We start from the raw sequence: 16,476 nt of genomic DNA on the forward strand, positions 1-16,476 counted from the left end.
ATAAATGCACGTGGGAGCCATAAGGCTCATCTTTTCAAGGGAATTGGTGGCAACCTTGACTTCAACAGGCCCCAGAGTCCTCATCAGATGAATTGCTAACATTTATTTACATATTGCTTACATAATTAGGAGTTGGACTTGACAATCCTTTTGGGTCCGTTCCAACTTGGGATATTCTATGATTCTACTCTGAGTCGTGCTCAAGGGCTTCGCTTGGGTTTTCCTCTTTCCTGTTCCTTCCTCCTCAACTGCTGCTGCACAAACAAGACATGCATTGATGCCTCCATGTGGTCAGCTCCCATTACTGGGCCTTCTGAGCACCGAGGGATGGGAGCTCTGAGGGAACATCCACTCACAGAGCTTCTGAGTAACACGTCCTGACCGAAGTCTTTACGGGACTAAATAGCTCACAAGGCTTTGCTAGGAGATAGCCATAGAATCATTCAGGTTGGAAAAGACCACTAAAATCATCTAGTCCAACCATCAACCCATCCATACGATGCCCATGAACCATGTCCCTCAGTGCCACGTCTCCATGGTTCTTGAACAAATATATACCATGCTATTCTCTGCTTGTGGAGCCACCTAAGATGGTAAGATGTAGACTTTTTGCCTTCCATTACTCAATTTCTGAAACCCAAGAGAGGGTTTAAAACTGTACGTGTTCCTCTTGTGTTTTATCCCTCCTTAGTTTTCCACCGGAGGTACCCGTGCTTCCCACCAACTGAGCTCCAATCCATCCCATCCCAACACTGCTGTACTTATGGCACTGAGATTCCTCCTGCAGCGAGAAGCCGGGGCCCGGTGAGCTGCTTCAGTAACCCCAGACCTCGTTACTCATTGCACATCCACCAGTCCCTGCAGAATTGAGTCATTGTATAGAAAAGGAGGCTCTGAACAATGGTGAGAACTGTTTGCTGTCAACGTGCCCAGTCCACATCTCTTTGTAGCCAGGACCCTCGAGCTGTCATCTCATTCTGGAGCAGGATCTGGAACGAAACCACTGCTGCATTTAGAGCCCATGGAGGCCTTTGTGAGGGTGGCTGCTGGGCAGGGAGCTGAGAACTGCAGGGGATGGAGCAGACGCCAAGTTGTGTTTTAAGACAAAGGGAAAAAACAAACAGGCCCTGAGTTTGCGTGGGTGCTGTGAGGAGCTGCTCTGCCCGCTGTGTGTGCCCATCGGGGTGCTGGGGCCACTCTGGTGGAGCTGCAGCTGGGCTGGGTGGAAAAAGGGGTTTTGTTGAGCAAACAACGAAACCCTCCCAACAAACAGACCCTCAGGGCCAGCTGCTTGCAGATGGGGTCCCTGAGGTTCAGCAGGATGGCTAAAAAATGGAGTGTTGCAATAATTTCCTATTCAGATTCGTGTGTTTGCTTCCAGCCCCGATAGGAGCACAAAGGGGCATCTGCTGGGTAGAGACAGAGCTGTGCAGGGGAAGTAGAAGCTGCAGAAATGAGCTGAAAGTGACAGTTTTTAGGCAGTTGAGCAGTCCATGGGCACTTGGTGACCCCAGAGAGATCTCTAACTCATCTGAACTCATTTGTGTTGAAAGTCAATGGCCCTTGATGTATTTGCAGGTCCTGCCGAGATCAGCAGGACAGATAAACCCGTGGTGGGGATGCTTTAAACAAAGGGCAGTCAACAAAGGACTCAGTATCGGGGACAACAGGAAATGTTGGTTTGTTTTTTTTTCTACTTTTTGGCCATTAAGGGCAGCTTCAGCAAAGGCGGTGAGCTGGGCCAGAAGCAATGTCAGCTGTGGTGTGTGCACACCTATTGCAGGAGCAGCCCTTCTGCATAACACTACTGTTCTATCTCAGCCAGCACTGTGCTCAGCGCATCTCTGATGTTCCTTACCATTCCTCCCCCTTTTAGGGTGTGCTTTGGTTCATCTTTGTGGCGCTGAACATCTGTGACATCAAACGTTGGTGAAAGGCATTTTCTCATCATTTGCAGTAGAAGAAATGTATTTTCAGCATTTTTCTTCTGAAAGTGTTAAAGCGCTGTTATAATTAAAGCAGAAGAAGCTGGAGAGACAGAACTGCACAGTGCAACCTCCCCTTGCAGGCATCACTTGCTCTCAGCCTTAGAAAATCATAGAAAATCATTTTGGAAGGCAGCTCCATCTTCTAAGCAAGAACAGCAGCTGCTCCTGGGCACATAGGAAGAGGTTTTACCCTTGCATGTAGAACACACTTGGGTATACTTAACTCTGAGGCAGGGGCATGCTGGAAAAATCTGTCTGATGCGTACAGCTGGGAAAAATGAAAGCTTTGTCCCTGTATGCAGGATAACGATCCTGATAATTCCTTTCAGCTGCCTGTGATTGGTCAATCAATGCACACGAGCTTAGGCAAACAAAGGCTGAACATGTTGCCCACAGAGGTGGCGGATGCTCCGTCTTTGGAGACACCCAAGGTCAGGCTGGACGGGGCTCTGAGCACCTGATGGAGCTGTGGGTGTCCCTTTCTTTGCAGGGGAGGTTGAACCAGATGGCCTGTAAGAGCTCCTTCCAACTCAAACAGTTATATCAGTCTGTGATTCTAAAGACCTGGAGTGATGCCTGGAGGCTTGTAAAAGCTCTGGGGATGCCCAAAGCTTTGACGAAGCAGGAGCATGAAAGGGCCTTGGCTATGGCCTCATGCACTGCAGCAGGTGAGTGCTCAGCCCAGTCCCAAAGCATTAGTGTGGAGTGCTCCTCCAGCGCCCATTAGCCCTGGGGATCCCATCAAGTGCTGCAGAGAGACGTCATTTCCATAGGTAGTTGAGTGCTATTGACCAGTGCATGCTGCACAGCGTCCACGTCATAGAATCGTTTGAGTTGGAAGGGACCCTTAGAGGTCATCTGGTCTGACCCCCCTGCAATGAACACCTAGAGCCAAGGGGAGGGACGCTGACTGCCAGGAGGTGACGCAGCCTCTCTCTGCTCCTTTATTCCAGGCAGAACAACAACAATAATAACCTCAGCCTTCAGCTCAGTGGGCCGCCCGCACAGTGCCTTGCAGCAGGGCCACAGGGCACTGGGACACAGCCCCCGCGCTGGGAGCGCTGACAGCAGGAAGCACATTGTAAACTCAGAGCACTGAACGTGAGAGTGGAAATAAACCGTGAAATGCCGCTCTCATGAGCTTGCTGGAAAGAGCATTAATGCTGGTAATGAATAGTTCTTAAATATGTTGGAGGTGGAAGGCGTAAATTGAGTGCAGGCAAAGCTTTCAGAAGTGCACTGAAAACCATCAGCACATGCAATTCAATCTTATTTCCCATTTTATTTCCATGTTCCATAAGCAGGTGCCAGCTTCGGGCCATTGGCTCCCAGTGGCCCAGGAGGAGCTTCATCCTCAGCTCGTCACGTCCCTCCCACGGGCAGCAGCCAGCAGCACAATGTGACACACCGCCGTGCTCAGCTCCAGCTTTGCTGCCGGGTGAGGAGCTGACAGGCTTCTCTTCTCTGCTCCTGCCAAAAAGGAGCTCTCTGCGTGGGCGTCCCGGCGGTCCAGCACTAGGATAAGCTATTCTGAGCAAAAAAAAGGTGGGGGGGAAAAAGCAAATGAAGCCCTAAATGGCACGCCAGCGAGGTATTTACAGTTGGAGCGATGTCAGGACTGAATTCCCTGAAATGCAATCACAGCACATGTGGGATTTGCATGTTTCATTAAGAAACAGTAATGACGCAGCTTCAAAGGCAGCCTAATAGCGGAAACTCTTCCACCACATATTCTAACCCAGACACCTCCGCCCTCAAAACGAAGGTGCAGCACAGCACAGCACCTCGGCGCCTCACTTCCACCTGAGCTAAATCGTCCTGGCGAAGCCATGCAGCTGCTGCCAAGGTCAGACTTATGGGGCATTGGGGGCTGTACCCATCTCTAGTGGGGGATGACGCCTTCATCCCACTCGTTTGAGTTGCAAGAGGTTTTTTCTTAATGTCTTTCCCTTTTGTATCCAGCACGTTTGTCAATTTGTATGTGATAGCAGCAGTTTGTACATGGTGGTTTGGGGGTATTTTTCAGTTCCCAGCTCAATGGACTTTGAGTTTGTGGCAGAACAGCCCCACCGTTAGCAAAGAACTGCACCTTCCGCAGCAAGCTGCAAAAAGAAACGTGACAATGGTGCCTCCCAGAAGTGCTGATCTATACTGTTCCTTAAATAACCATACAACCAATAATATCCTCTGATTAGTTAAACAAAAACACATTTAATGTAAAGATTTTATCTGGCTGCAAATTAAATACTTCATTATTGTAATGCCACCCAACAAGAGCTAACAAGAACCGTTTCTCTGGGAAATGAAAGTGCAGATGTAAAAGAATATTAAAGCAAAGTATTTAAATCCATCCGTTCCCTTGGAGTGTTTCATTATTTCAGTTACAGATGTGGAAGTCCTCTATGTATGGGATGAGCGATAGGAGGGCTTTGCTGGTCCACCAGCAGGGTCCCACCTCCACCCATCACTCCCAAGCACACGTAGGAGAACATCCATCATTTATGCAGGGAAAGCATCTTCAGTTCCAGTGCTGGGTTCCCACTTGCTGTAGTCCCTCCAGCAGCAGATTGGGCCTCACTACACACCGCAGTGCCCCCTGGGCAAAGCATGGGCAGGGGACTTGTTGAACAGAAAGCTGAGCGACCAGAAAGGAGTGCTGGAAACATCTGGGAAAGAAAGCAGCAGCGCAGACTGCGGGGTGAGCAGGGGAACAAATTAATTCATTACGATGCAGCTACAAAGCAACGCTCCCATATCCAAGAGGGGCAGCGGAGCGACGAGGAGGCAGATGGCCCAGAGGCAATCCCAACCAGCCAGAGCAGGCCCAGAGTATGTACTGTGCCTGTTTCTTACAGCTGTGAGGAGGAAAACAGTCCCAAACCCACTCCATTGCTCTTGTGCAGCCAAGCAGCCACGTGCTTCTCTGAACGGTTCTGCTCCAAAAGAGTACAGTTCCTGTGCTTCATTCATGTCCAACTCTCTCACTGTAATGGGGGAGCAGAGAGTCTTAATTAAGTCATTAACAGCTGTTAGAAGTCTGTGTTTTGTTCTGCAAACCTGAAAGAATAATCAGTATTAATGCTATTTAAAATGTATATTTTTTCCAATTTTTTAATATGCTGTAAAGTGCCTCAAGTCCTCAGGAGCCCCACGCGCTGGGAGCCGGGGCTCCGCACAGCAGAGCAGCTCATCCAATGGCGATTCAATTGCTGGGCTGCTGCACTTCTGAGCCAGAAGAGATCCGCGATCCTTTGTAAATACCCACTGGAGTCTGTGGGCTTTCAGGAAACTGTGAGTGGAAAAGACAGGGCGACAACCAGAAGGAGACCTTATTTAAGAAAAAAAAACACGAGGGAAGAGTGAGTCTTAAAACGTTTCAGGTCTGTTAGCATGAAGGCCTCTGCTCATCATGTGGCCACCTGGAAATGCTGCACGTTACTGGATGGCATGGTGGGTTATCAGCTCTGGTGCAAAATCTCTCTGCCCAGTTAATCACAAGCCAAGAAAACAAGAGGTACACTCAACTTTAATGAACTAATTGCAAGTTACATGTATAGGTGGAACAGAGGGAAAACAGCTATGGAAAGGATGCAAACACAGCCCTGGGTACAGAGCAGCTGCCAGTCCTGCAGGCTCTGGGCTGGACCTGCACACTGCTGCTCTTCTCCCTCCATTGCAAGGAGTGCCTCCTCCTGCAATGGGCTATTTTCTGTTTCGATGTAGCATTAAATCCTCCCCAAACTGCTCAGCACGTGGATAGGAGACAATGGTCTGTCCATGCCCGGTTGGTTTGGCATCTCCTGCTGAAAACCCAGGGGTGCCCTGCAGCCAAGGCATGGAGATGCTGCAGCCCTTCCCTCAGCACCAACCCATCCCGGTGCCCACACAGCCCACAGCTCAGCTCCAGAACAAGCACAGCCCTTCCCAGGTGCTGCAGCAGCTCCAAAGCTATGCACAGTCCTTAAAAAGCCCCTTTCAAAATGGTGGCAAAAATGCCTGAAAGGAACAATAAAAAGTGCAAAGCTATTAATATACACACTGAATTATTGATAACGTTAAATAAATTCACAGAAAAAAAGAAGTCAGTCTGATTTTTCCCAAGTTTAACGTGCACAGAAAGACGCTGTGGCACTCACTGCTGGTACACCTAATGCAACAGCGGAGATCCTTTCTCAAAGTCCAAAACATGGCTGTGCTGGGTTCTTGGAGAGCTGTCAGCCCCGGTGTTCTAACAGCGCCGAGTAGAAAACCTCTGTGTCCCCACTGTGGTCACTGAGCAGTTGCCAGGGGAGGCTGCTATTTCTGTACAGGCTGAGAACGGGGCAGGAGAACTTTCTCAGCAGGAAAGGCAGACTTTCACGCCACAGTGTGTAAATCCCAACCACGCAGCTGCAACCCCAAGTTATCAAAAGGCCCCTTTCTTCCAGAGGGCTGGCAGTGAGAGGCGATGTGTGCCCACACGCACCACGTGTGTGCACACGCTGCATGCACACCTCCTTAACAGAGCACTTTGTATTTTTCTGACAGCAGTCGGCCTGTCTGGGTGTTCTGTGGCAGTGTCCCCAGCCCTCATGTCTGGGTTTTCCCTGAGGACTTTGGTGAGATGACTCCAGTGTTCAGGGTGCATTTTGGACCGACCGCCACGGAGCCATCTGAGATTTTCTGCTGGGGGTCTCTGCGAAGTGAAGGGATGGGTGGACACATGGACACATCCAGCGACCAAAACCCCTCCCAACACGGAGCAATTCCATGGCCTGTAGCACATCCTTGCTACCAAGCTATTTCAACACTGTGGCAAGAGCTGACTGCATGCAGCGCACTGCTATTTCTATTACATGCCACACATAAAAAAAAAACAAAAACAACACCATATCCAAGAGTAGATTCACCATGGCAGACAAAAGAAGGCAAGGCCAGGGGCTCCCTGTGGCCAGCGTGCTCCAGCCTGGCCCCCATCACTACACTATGGGGAGACCTGTGCTCAGCAGTGCAATAGACCCCAGCAGACAAAGCGAGCGCATGTTCTCGGTGTTTGTGCAGCCTGAAGTCAGCAAGGAGAGCTGATGCTGTACTGCGGTGGGACGGGTGATACACAGCCTGCTTCTGACAGGGGAGTAGGCCAGAAGAGTAGGCTGGGGCCATAGGCTGGCCAAAATGTGCTGCTCACTGCACCCACCCAGTTCCACCTAATGGGACTTCAGACCATGGTTTCCTACACCTCCAAATGCAGTGCTAACTGCTTGGCATTGATGCCACTGATTGCATGTCTCAGCCCCTTCTCCCTCCCTTGTACCCACTGAGCAAACCTCCAGCTGTGCTCAACACACACTGAATTGAACCCAGTGGCAGGAAGTTGCTCGCTGCCCGCAGGGCCTCCTCCTAAAAGCACATTAACGTTTACACCACTAACAGCAGGGAAGTCTGGAATGGAAGACAGCAGAAAAATGGCTTCAACGTAAAGATGCTAGTAAATGATAACACTGCAACACTTGCACTTTCCTGCAGCCAGGCCTAGTGCACTTGCTGTGCCCAGCAGGGCCTGTCCCATGCCCCAGCACCAGTTTCATACACACAAACACACACACAACTTCACGGGCATGCAGAGCTAACTAAGCAGTGGCCTCCAGAGCCCTCTCGCTCCCCTCCTCAGGCCAAAGTAGCTTGGAATCACCCTAATCTGAGGGTATCGTCACCATCACAGAAAACTGTTGTGTTTATTCTGTTCCAGAGCCATCTCGTTGACCAGCTGCTCGATGGACGACTGGATGGCCGCCTTCACAAGGGAAGACGCCGTTTCTATGAGAAGCAACTCGTACTGATCCGAAGTCCTGTGCCCCTGGTCGCCCAGGCCTTTCTCTTCCACCACAGCACCACTGCTAGCCCCGGGGCCTTCCTTTTGACCAAAATCAAAGCTCCCACTGGATTTTTTATTCCCTTTTTGCTTATTGTGGTGTAAAACCGGGGATGGCTCATAGGCCTGGTCAGAATCAGCGTCATCAGAGTCCACAGCTTCGGTGATGGTGATGACGATGCCAACGCCGGTGCCCATGTTGACTTCTGGTTTCTCCTGATGGCTGGAGCTGCTCTGCACACTCGTTGCATCATCCTTAGACACTGATGATGAACTGAAATCCATTGTGGTCTCTTCAGATTTGCACTCCTCAGGGAGGTCAGTGTTCCTCTCCAACTCATCCCTTTCAGGAAGCTCCTTGCAGATTCTGGCTATTTCCTGCACCTCGGTGATTTCAGGGGTGCCATTGGGCTGATCTGTAGATACCGGCGCTTCAGGAGTGACTTCCCTGTTTTCCACTTGGGCTGCAGATTGGTGTGGACTCCCCTCGGGCAGCTTTTCATGCAGTGGCTCATTGACAGGCTCCGAACTGGTTATTTCTGACTGAGCGATGCACTCTGTGTGTTCATCCACATCAGGCCTGGGCTCTCCTGAGGGCTCACTCCTCCCATCGGCATCAGCACCTCCTGCTGACATGCCCTGGTCCTCTGCAGGGAGTGGGCTGAGGGACTCGGCCTTGTCACAGGGCTCTGCTGGGGCCACGTCCTCTGCAGGGAGCGGGCTGAGGGCTTCAGCACTGCCACGTGGCTCTGCTGGGGTCACATCTTCTGCAGGGAGTGGGCTGAGGGACTCAGCCTTGTCACAGGGATCTGCAGGGGCTGAGTTTTGTGCAGGGAGCAGGCTGAGGGATTCGGCCTTGTCACAGGGCTCTGCAGGGGCCACGTCCTCTGCAAGGAACGGGCTCAGGGACTCAGCCTTGTCACAGGGGGCACCAGCACCTTCTGCCGATGTGCCCTGGTCCTCTGCAGGGAGCGGGCTGAGGGCTTCAGCCCTGCCACAGGGCTCTGCTGGGGCCACATCCTCTGCGGGGAGTGGAGTGAGGGACTCGGCCTTGTCACAGGGCTCTGCTGGGACCATGTCCTCCAGCTCTTCAATGGCTTTGTTCAAAATGCCCATCACTTCATTTGCTTGGACACTGTCCTCTGACTCCTCCACCACCTCTGAGGGGCTGGGCTTTTTCTTGCCTCTCAAGAAGCGCACACAGGGCATCTTCACCCCCGTGTTGGCCTTTTTCCTTGGAAGACCTTGTGCACAGCTCTCCTCCGCATCCATCTCCAGCTGCACCTGGGAATCAGAGGACACCTTCTTCCGTGAAGAGGATTTCTGCCCTCTCCGAGGCTTCGTGAGACTTTTGAGAGCTGCCCAGGCTCCTCTGGAGGGTCGCAATGGAGCAGAAGCTTTTGCCTCCCCTGGGTCTGTGCTGATGCATTGATTTTTCTCCTCCGAGGCTGCAGAAGCTCCCTCACATGCATCCTTAGTTGTCAGCCCCTTCTTACAGGACTTCTTCCGCTTCTTAAAACAGAGCATGGAGGGTTTTTCTGCCTGTTCTTCCAATGGGGGGCACGGTGTCCCCGCGCTAGGAGTCTCCAGCTCGCTCGGGTTCTCCATTTGTATTTCCTTAGCTGCCTTTGCCATATTTGCACCTCTCCTTCGTCTGTGTATTGACTTTCTCGATTAATGCATAAAAGCTGCAGAGATGCTCAAATGGCTTTTTCCCCAAATTGTCCTTTAAACAACAGTAGTTGCTTTTTAACAAGCGGATGTGGCAATGCGCAGAGCTGTTCCAATGAAGCTATTGCATCCACTTTATAACTCCCACTGCATCTTCTTACTCTCTTTATTGCCTCTCCAAGGAGTCCCAGGCACACTTGAAGAGCCAGAGTCACTCTCACCTCTAGGATACCCCACTTCAGGCCGTGCTCCTCTAACAGCACACCACTGAACGGACAGTCCGACCTTGGTTTTATTCCCCCAAAGGATGACAAGTCAAGCCAAGAGTTAACAACTTTTATTCAGCCCATGGGCAGTTCGAAGGGAACGAGGAACTTGCTTGAAGCAACGTGGTGGCAGTGAGTGGAGGTGCTCTGCCCCCCAGTGCCAGCTCAGCTGCTGCTGTGCCTCGGATTCTGATCAGCTGCTGACACGGGTTGGGTGAGGTTTGCCTCCGAGCGTGCTCGGTGCTCCCATCTGTGCCCTGCAACACAATGAACAAGCGGTAAGAAGCGCAGAGCAAAAATCAAAGGAAGCAATTCTGAGCGGAGTATTTCAGCCTGGGATGCAGGCAAGGGACAGAAAAGCAGTTCTACCCTCGGATACCAATATCCAAAGGCAAAATAAAGCCACTATTATGCCAACTTAGTGCTGTTCCAACACAGAGAACACTACTTTGCATGGCAGAAGTGGCTGTATTTTTTTTCTAATTGCTCACATTATGACAAATCTATATTACTCACACACGCATATATTTCCTGCTCCTACAGTTGGCTCCATCTTCCCCCACCGCTCCCAATGCACTCACACTTTGCAGCCCGGATAATCACACCCCGAGACCGCCGATATTTTTACCTTTAATGCGCCAGCTGACAACACGCAAAACGCCGAGTACAAGAGGAGGAACACAAAAGCGAAATCACACGGCAAGAAGGAAGCACATCCACGCTGCGTGCACGCCTCCCATGGCAACCTCAATTAACACCACACGCGTCCATCGGTGCCGTCACCCTCGCAAAAATCAAAGGCACAAAGGGAACGTCTGGGCAAGGAAGGCGCGCGCTGCAGCCCAACTTCTCGCGGCCGTCCGGTGCCTCCCGGAGCCCTCCGGCCGCAGCAGAGCCGCGCGGCGGTGCCGTCCCGGCCCGGGGCTGCCGCTGCCGCTGCCGGGGGCGCTGCCGGCTCCGGGGCTCCGCGCTCCCGGCGGGGCTGCAGCCCGCAGCGCGGGTCGCGTTCCGTTTGCCGCTTCTAAAGCGGGAAATGCGCTCGGCGGCCACGTGGGAAAGACGAAGCCCGGCGCTCCGAGCGCACCCCAGCTCCGGAGCCCGCGTCTCGAGAAGTCTGGGGGCGCTCGGCGGGCACCGGCGCGGGGACCGCGAGCCGCCACACACCGCCGCTCCCCCCGTCCGCCCGAAGCCCTCCGAAAGGACGCGCGGCCTCCCGAGCTCGGGGGCCGCGGCAGCGCGCGGGTGCCGCCCTCCCCGCTCCCCCCCACCGCCCGTCCCCGCGGCTCCCCTCAGCACCTCACCTGCGGCGCGGCGCGGCGCGGCCCGACCGCGGCTCTGCGCGGCCCCTGCGCGGCTGCGCTGCCGCCGCCTCCCGCCGCAGCCGCGCCCCCCGGGCCGGCGGGGAGGGCGCTGCCGGCAGCCCCCCGCCTCCCGCCCCCCGGCCGCGCAGCCCCTCCGCTCACGCAGCATCCCCGCGGCGAAGCGGCCGCCCTCCCCCCGCGCGGCGTTCTGCCCCGTTCGCGGAGCACCGTCCCTCTCCGCCTTCGTTCCCCGCACAGGGCGCGCGGCGGCGGCAGCAGATGCGCAACGGGCGAAGTCGAGAGGGTCTTCCCGAGGGCTGAGCCGCGGTTCGCAGCCTGAAAGCCGGCCGCGAGCGGAAACACGGCCGCGAGGAAGGGACGGCGGGGATCCGCGGAGCAGGTACAGCGTGCGATGGGAGCTCTGCTCCTGGCAGCGGTTTTTGTGCCGCCTGAAACCTGTGCAGCGCTGAGCGCAGCCCGCTTGGGTCCCTGCAGGGACCACACCTTTAGAGCGGGGTTAAGGGCAGTCGGGTCCCGAGTTTAAGCCAAACCTCACCCGAAATACCTGACAAGGTGCCTCAGTCATAGGGGTCTTTTTTTTTTTTTTCCTTCACACGTGCCAAAATCTGACTTTAAAATTGCATCCCCAGCTGTTACGATTGATGGGAGGGCCTCCGGTAAATGACTACAAGTGCAGCTGAAGAAGCACATGAAGCCACGGTTGGAGCTGCCTGAACGTCCCCATTCAACCCAACGGGGAGCTCAGAGACACCCACCCATGTTGTAAGGATATTAATTGCTTGGCGGCGTGTTGGCACAGCGCAGCGCAGGCGATGGGACACATATTGAGCCTGCAAGGGGCTTCCAGGGGAGGCTGTCCTTAAAAAAACACACGTGGCCTCCTCCCTCCCTAAAAAGGGGAGAAATCGTGTTCTTCTGGCTGAAATTTCAGCCTACAGGACAGAAGCACACATCAGGCAACCACAAGGAACTATCATTTTAAAAGCCCCCCTACGAGCCGCGTTCGCTGGCATTCATTCAGTATAATAACCTTCATTTGGAAACAGCTCCTCTCCAGAGGGGAGGCAGTGGGTTCTAATTACGGTACAGTTCTCCATGAGAGCTCAGCACAGACCGTCAGCATGAGGCCATTTCCCCTCATTCCAGGTGGAAGGGGGATACAGGCAGCAGGAATGTGTGCTACCTGCACGGCCAGCTCCAATCCATCCCCTCTGAAACCACCTTGCACAGAACTCAATTATTCTGTTGCTCCATGGGAGGACAGTAACACCAAGGAGTACGACACACAGGAGATAGATAACGGGGTAGAAGGCAGATAAGATTGAAAAAAATCTGTATTGTTTCCTAGTGATGTGATGGGAGGCTCTGATTACAGCACAGCTAAGGGAATGGCCATCACATCAGCTGAGGGGTTGGGCCCACACACCTGCACTTAATTGTTTTTTTTTTTGCTCCAGGCAACAGGAAGGGAAGACAACCTTCCAGTTGTCAGTTAGAAGAGATTAAGCATTCTTTGTGTCGTAGGTGACGGGTCAAGAACTAACAGCTGCCATACTTGGTCACAAATGAGCTAAGAAACCAACAACCCACCCAACTTATTTATGAATCAGTGCTGCAAGTAGGGATGGTGGGAATACACTTCCCACGACATTTGAAGCACATCGTGGAAAAGCATTTGCCACTCATCTCTGGAGATGTTTGGGGCTATTTTTTCACTATTTGCTGCTGACCCTTTGGCTTTGCTGTCAGCAGTCCTCCACTGCTCAGCAAATCCATGTCGTTTGCATGGCTATGCCATGGTGTTGCCTCACGTCATGGTGTGGACTAGAGACCTCCTGGACTGCCTTCTCTCAACCACATGTCTGTGATCTCATGCTGAACTAAAAGGAGGCTAATCTTAGCATAAATTAGCACTTATCCCATCTTTCATAAGCATAAAATGAAGGTGGAACACAGAGCGCTTGCAGGAAAGCGGTGCAACAGGGAAGCCTCTGCAAGATGAGAGAACGAGGATTAAATGTAGGAACTGACAGCAGTCTTGGCAGCATCAGCTGTGGCAATCTGCTGCAAGGAAAGGCTCCACCAAGGTGGTGCAGGTGGACTTCCAGCCAGGCCTTTGGGGTGGTGCAGCAACAGGGGACGCCCCTCCCGACCCCGTGCAAGTGGCCTTTTTGTGCTCTGTAAAACCTGTCTGCAGCAACTTCTCAGCCAAATACCATCGAGAAGAAAACGTGAGGAGGCTGTGAACGTTATCCCAAGTGTGCTTACGACAATTTAAATTATTCTGTCTTTGCTTCTGTGACAACTAGGTAATTTTTATATAATTATTCTCCCCTACTGAATAACTTGCTCTCTCTATATTTAGCGCCTGTGTACTACAGATGCATCCTTACACTGGTGCACACCTACACCACAACTCTCCCAGTTCTCACCAAAATCAGAATGCTTTCAGATTCAGTTCGGATGCAAGCAGATGGGCCCTGCAAGCCTATGGAGAAAGGAGAAGCCAAAAATATTCAGCTGTGAGCAGGGCAGTCAAACTTAATAAAGCTAGCATCTTAATTCAGATCTTCTGCAGTCAACTGCAAGTAAACTCAATCCACTGAATAATTCAGGCAGTTTATTTCCTATAGATGACACATGCCATCCAGGAAAGGAAACAAGATAGAACACACACACGGTGGTGCATTGCAGGCAACTTATTCCTGCAATAATCACTTAGAATTGTCAATACTGGGACTGCTGCATTACTCAGTTAATCACAGAAATAAGTTCTACTTCATCAATCTCAGCACGTACATTAAAACCCAAAAAGCATTTGAAGTTTTTACCCTTTATTTGTATTAGTTAAAAATCTGGCAGCAACTCTATTTCTGTTACAAAATGATTTTTGGCCTGTTGACAAAGCCTACTACAAATGACTCAATCACTGTTCATGTGGCTCTTGTTCACCCAAAAGGCACCTCAGAAAGCAAGGTATCTCAGTGGCCTAACTGTACTTATTGCCGAGCAAAAAATGGTTCAAAGGACACTTTTGGCAGAAGCCATGGGTACAGTCCAGAGATCCGGGTCTCTACAGACCCAACACCCAGCAGTTCAGTTTCCAGTAGGAAGAATTACAGCAGTCACAGCTGGGCTTTCTAAAAGAGAAATCTGGCGTGGCTCGGGTGTCCACAGGGGTAATTCACAGCAGAAGCCAGGGTGAGCACTCCTGGTAACAAATTACAAAAGGATTCTTCCTTGTTCCCTCTTTTAAAAGAGACTGTTGTGATTTCATAGCACAGCAAATCCTCCCATGGTGTGAGAAATGGGATACAGAATTCAGCGTGACAAGTAGGAATATTATAGTGTATGAGACTTCCCAAGATAACCTATGTCACAAAAACCCTACTGTTAAGACAGCCAGGTCCCAAGACTGTTACAAACAGCTCCAGCTTTAGGATTTTTAATTATTAAAATAATCTCACTGAATCAAGGTGAGGTCACATAAATGTATCTTTTCTCCTTTTCATGCTTACTACTTTAGTTAAGGTTTTGGGCCTTTAGCTGGTCGGACTTGATGATCCTGAAGGTCTTTTCCAACTGAAATGATTCTGTAGTTCTAAGAGATCACTAAACCCAAGCTTCTGTACTCTGCTCCAGCTACAGTTATGAAGCAGGAAGGTTGTACAGGTAGTATTATTTATATACATAGCATCAACTAGCTTGGAACACGGTAGTTTAAGAATTATTACAGATTAAAAATAAGTGTTTTATCCTTTAGCACTCTTTTTCCCCCCCACTTCTTGCGCTGTATTCTCAGTCATATCTTGTTTTGACTTCAAAAAAGATCAGTGAATAGTTTCATTTACATGACTCATCAGGTGTTCTTCTGGGAGCTAAAAAGAAAAATAAATTTAATTACTATTAAACAGTACTGTGGGCAACTTTCAGGCTGAAATAGAATCACAGGTTATTTGGAAACACATGGCATAATATGAAATTAGCTTAGCTCCACTATCTCAAGTTCAGAAATCAAGCCCAAATATTGAAAACCTTCTAACCTGAAGGTGACACCTACCTACCTTTAGTTACAAGTTCTTTTCAGAAGAGCCCGTTCACTTCTCCTGACGCTGTGTCCAAGTCGATATCATAAAAGCTGGGTCTTGTAGGAAGTCCTGGCATGGTGCTCATCTGGATAACAAAAGATAAACAGCTTACCTGGAAGCAGCATAACTGAACAGAACATATAATACTTATTCAGTGCTGGGAACCGTGTTAGCAACAGCCCGTGCAGCACCTTGGTTATGAACATCCTAGCTGGATGGTGGTCATACAGCATTCTGAAGCACATCACAAGAACCAGGAACTCCTAGTTTAGCAGATTGACCAGTTCAGCCCAAGATTTGGCCAAGCACTCGAGCATCCAGCTGATGGATCAACTGTTACATGAGAGCTGCTGCAGGGAGACACAAACTGCTTGTGGCAGCTTCCTGGCTCTTGAAATGAGGACGCACGTTTAAATACAGCTCTGCTGATTGCAAAGTCCCAGTTGATTAAAACTCTTTAAAATTTTTGAACTGTTGTAATTAGGAATAATTGTTATTGACATGAGAGGTTTTAAAACAAACAGACAACTCCCCCCCAAAAAAACCAACCCAACAAAAACACCTGAAATAAGGCTTTAATAGAAACAGGTAGGTCTGTTTTCCTGACTGGGCCATTTTGAGGCACACGGGTCTGTGTGCAGCAGGAGGGCTGAAGGTAGCAGAACAGCTGCCTGCCCTGCGCCCGCCTCAGGCCAGGCCTTTCAAGTCATCCCCACTGCTGAAACCCACTTTCAGAGCTGCAAAAAGCAAAGCCAGCAGGGACTACACTTGGCCTGATTTACTAATGCAGATGACAACTTTGTTCCGTAACCCAGTGTTTAGCCCAGCAACACATGTAGGCTAATGTGGCTGCTCTGTGAAGGTGGACAACTCATGACCACGCTTGACAGCTTGTGTCAGTGGTCATTTACCCCATAAACAAAAATTCAGTGTTTCACATTCCATCTACATCACCCAGCCTCAGATTTCACAACCAGTAATTGTTATGCCTGTCTCCATTAGATAAAAGACCTCTTTAGAAACCTGGTATTTTCTCCCTGCGTATGTATTTTGCACACTAATCAAATGTGGGTAATAAGCTCAGCAGCAAGGTTAAGCATTTGCTGCAGTCCTCAAAACTGTTCTGGGAGCTTTTGGAATCCCACCTCATTTTCCTAAGCTATTACAAGTGCTAACTGCAGTCCCATATGTACCATACCACTGCAAGATGTACAAGCTTTGTGCAGAGGTAAAAGTCACTTCAATCATACTCTCTGTAATGACTGCTAGGTCTGCACCAGCTTTTTGTCA

At 50.8% G+C, this 16,476-nt stretch overlaps 2 protein-coding genes and 1 long non-coding RNA gene across 10 annotated transcripts in view; 1 reads left to right on the forward strand and 2 right to left on the reverse strand.

Annotated features, from left to right (window-relative positions):
• Nucleotides 1–4,179: 4,179 nt before the first annotated feature.
• Nucleotides 4,180–11,668, reverse strand: AKAP5 (A-kinase anchoring protein 5). 5 transcript variants are annotated; one of them, XM_025151017.3, is made up of 3 exons: nt 11,078–11,132; nt 10,405–10,560; nt 4,180–10,033 (listed from the first exon to the last, which is right to left on the reverse strand). In XM_025151017.3, exon 3 carries the CDS (start codon nt 9,472–9,474, stop codon nt 7,684–7,686), a length of 1,791 nt encoding a protein of 596 aa, XP_025006785.2. In that variant the 5' UTR covers nt 9,475–10,033; nt 10,405–10,560; nt 11,078–11,132; the 3' UTR covers nt 4,180–7,683. The 5 variants fall into 5 exon arrangements, with proteins under 5 accessions (XP_025006785.2, XP_046798400.1, XP_046798402.1 ...); XM_046942444.1 differs by having other exon boundaries at nt 10,405–10,591; XM_046942446.1 differs by lacking the exons at nt 10,405–10,560; nt 11,078–11,132 and adding an exon at nt 11,643–11,668.
• The window catches only part of MTHFD1 (methylenetetrahydrofolate dehydrogenase, cyclohydrolase and formyltetrahydrofolate synthetase 1), a 41,681-nt gene continuing 35,034 nt past the window's right edge, over nt 9,830–16,476 (reverse strand). For 2 of the 4 annotated variants that reach the window (NM_001039303.2, NM_001397227.1), the window contains exons 27-28: nt 15,163–15,271; nt 13,703–14,976 (exon numbers count right to left, since the gene is read on the reverse strand). In NM_001039303.2, coding sequence (NP_001034392.2) covers nt 15,182–15,271 — 90 coding nt within the window. In that variant the 3' untranslated portion in view covers nt 13,703–14,976; nt 15,163–15,181. Of the gene's footprint in view, nt 10,034–13,702; nt 14,977–15,158; nt 15,272–16,476 lie in introns of those variants that run through there. The other 2 variants (NM_001397228.1, NM_001397229.1) reach the window with 2 other exon arrangements.
• Nucleotides 11,196–14,104, forward strand: LOC124418020. The gene is made up of 2 exons (XR_006939472.1): nt 11,196–11,477; nt 11,728–14,104. It is a non-coding gene; the product is annotated as an uncharacterized LOC124418020 (long non-coding RNA).

This window comes from Gallus gallus, chromosome 5, assembly GCF_016699485.2.
Source record: "Gallus gallus isolate bGalGal1 chromosome 5, bGalGal1.mat.broiler.GRCg7b, whole genome shotgun sequence".
Lineage (NCBI taxonomy): Eukaryota > Metazoa > Chordata > Aves > Galliformes > Phasianidae > Gallus > Gallus gallus.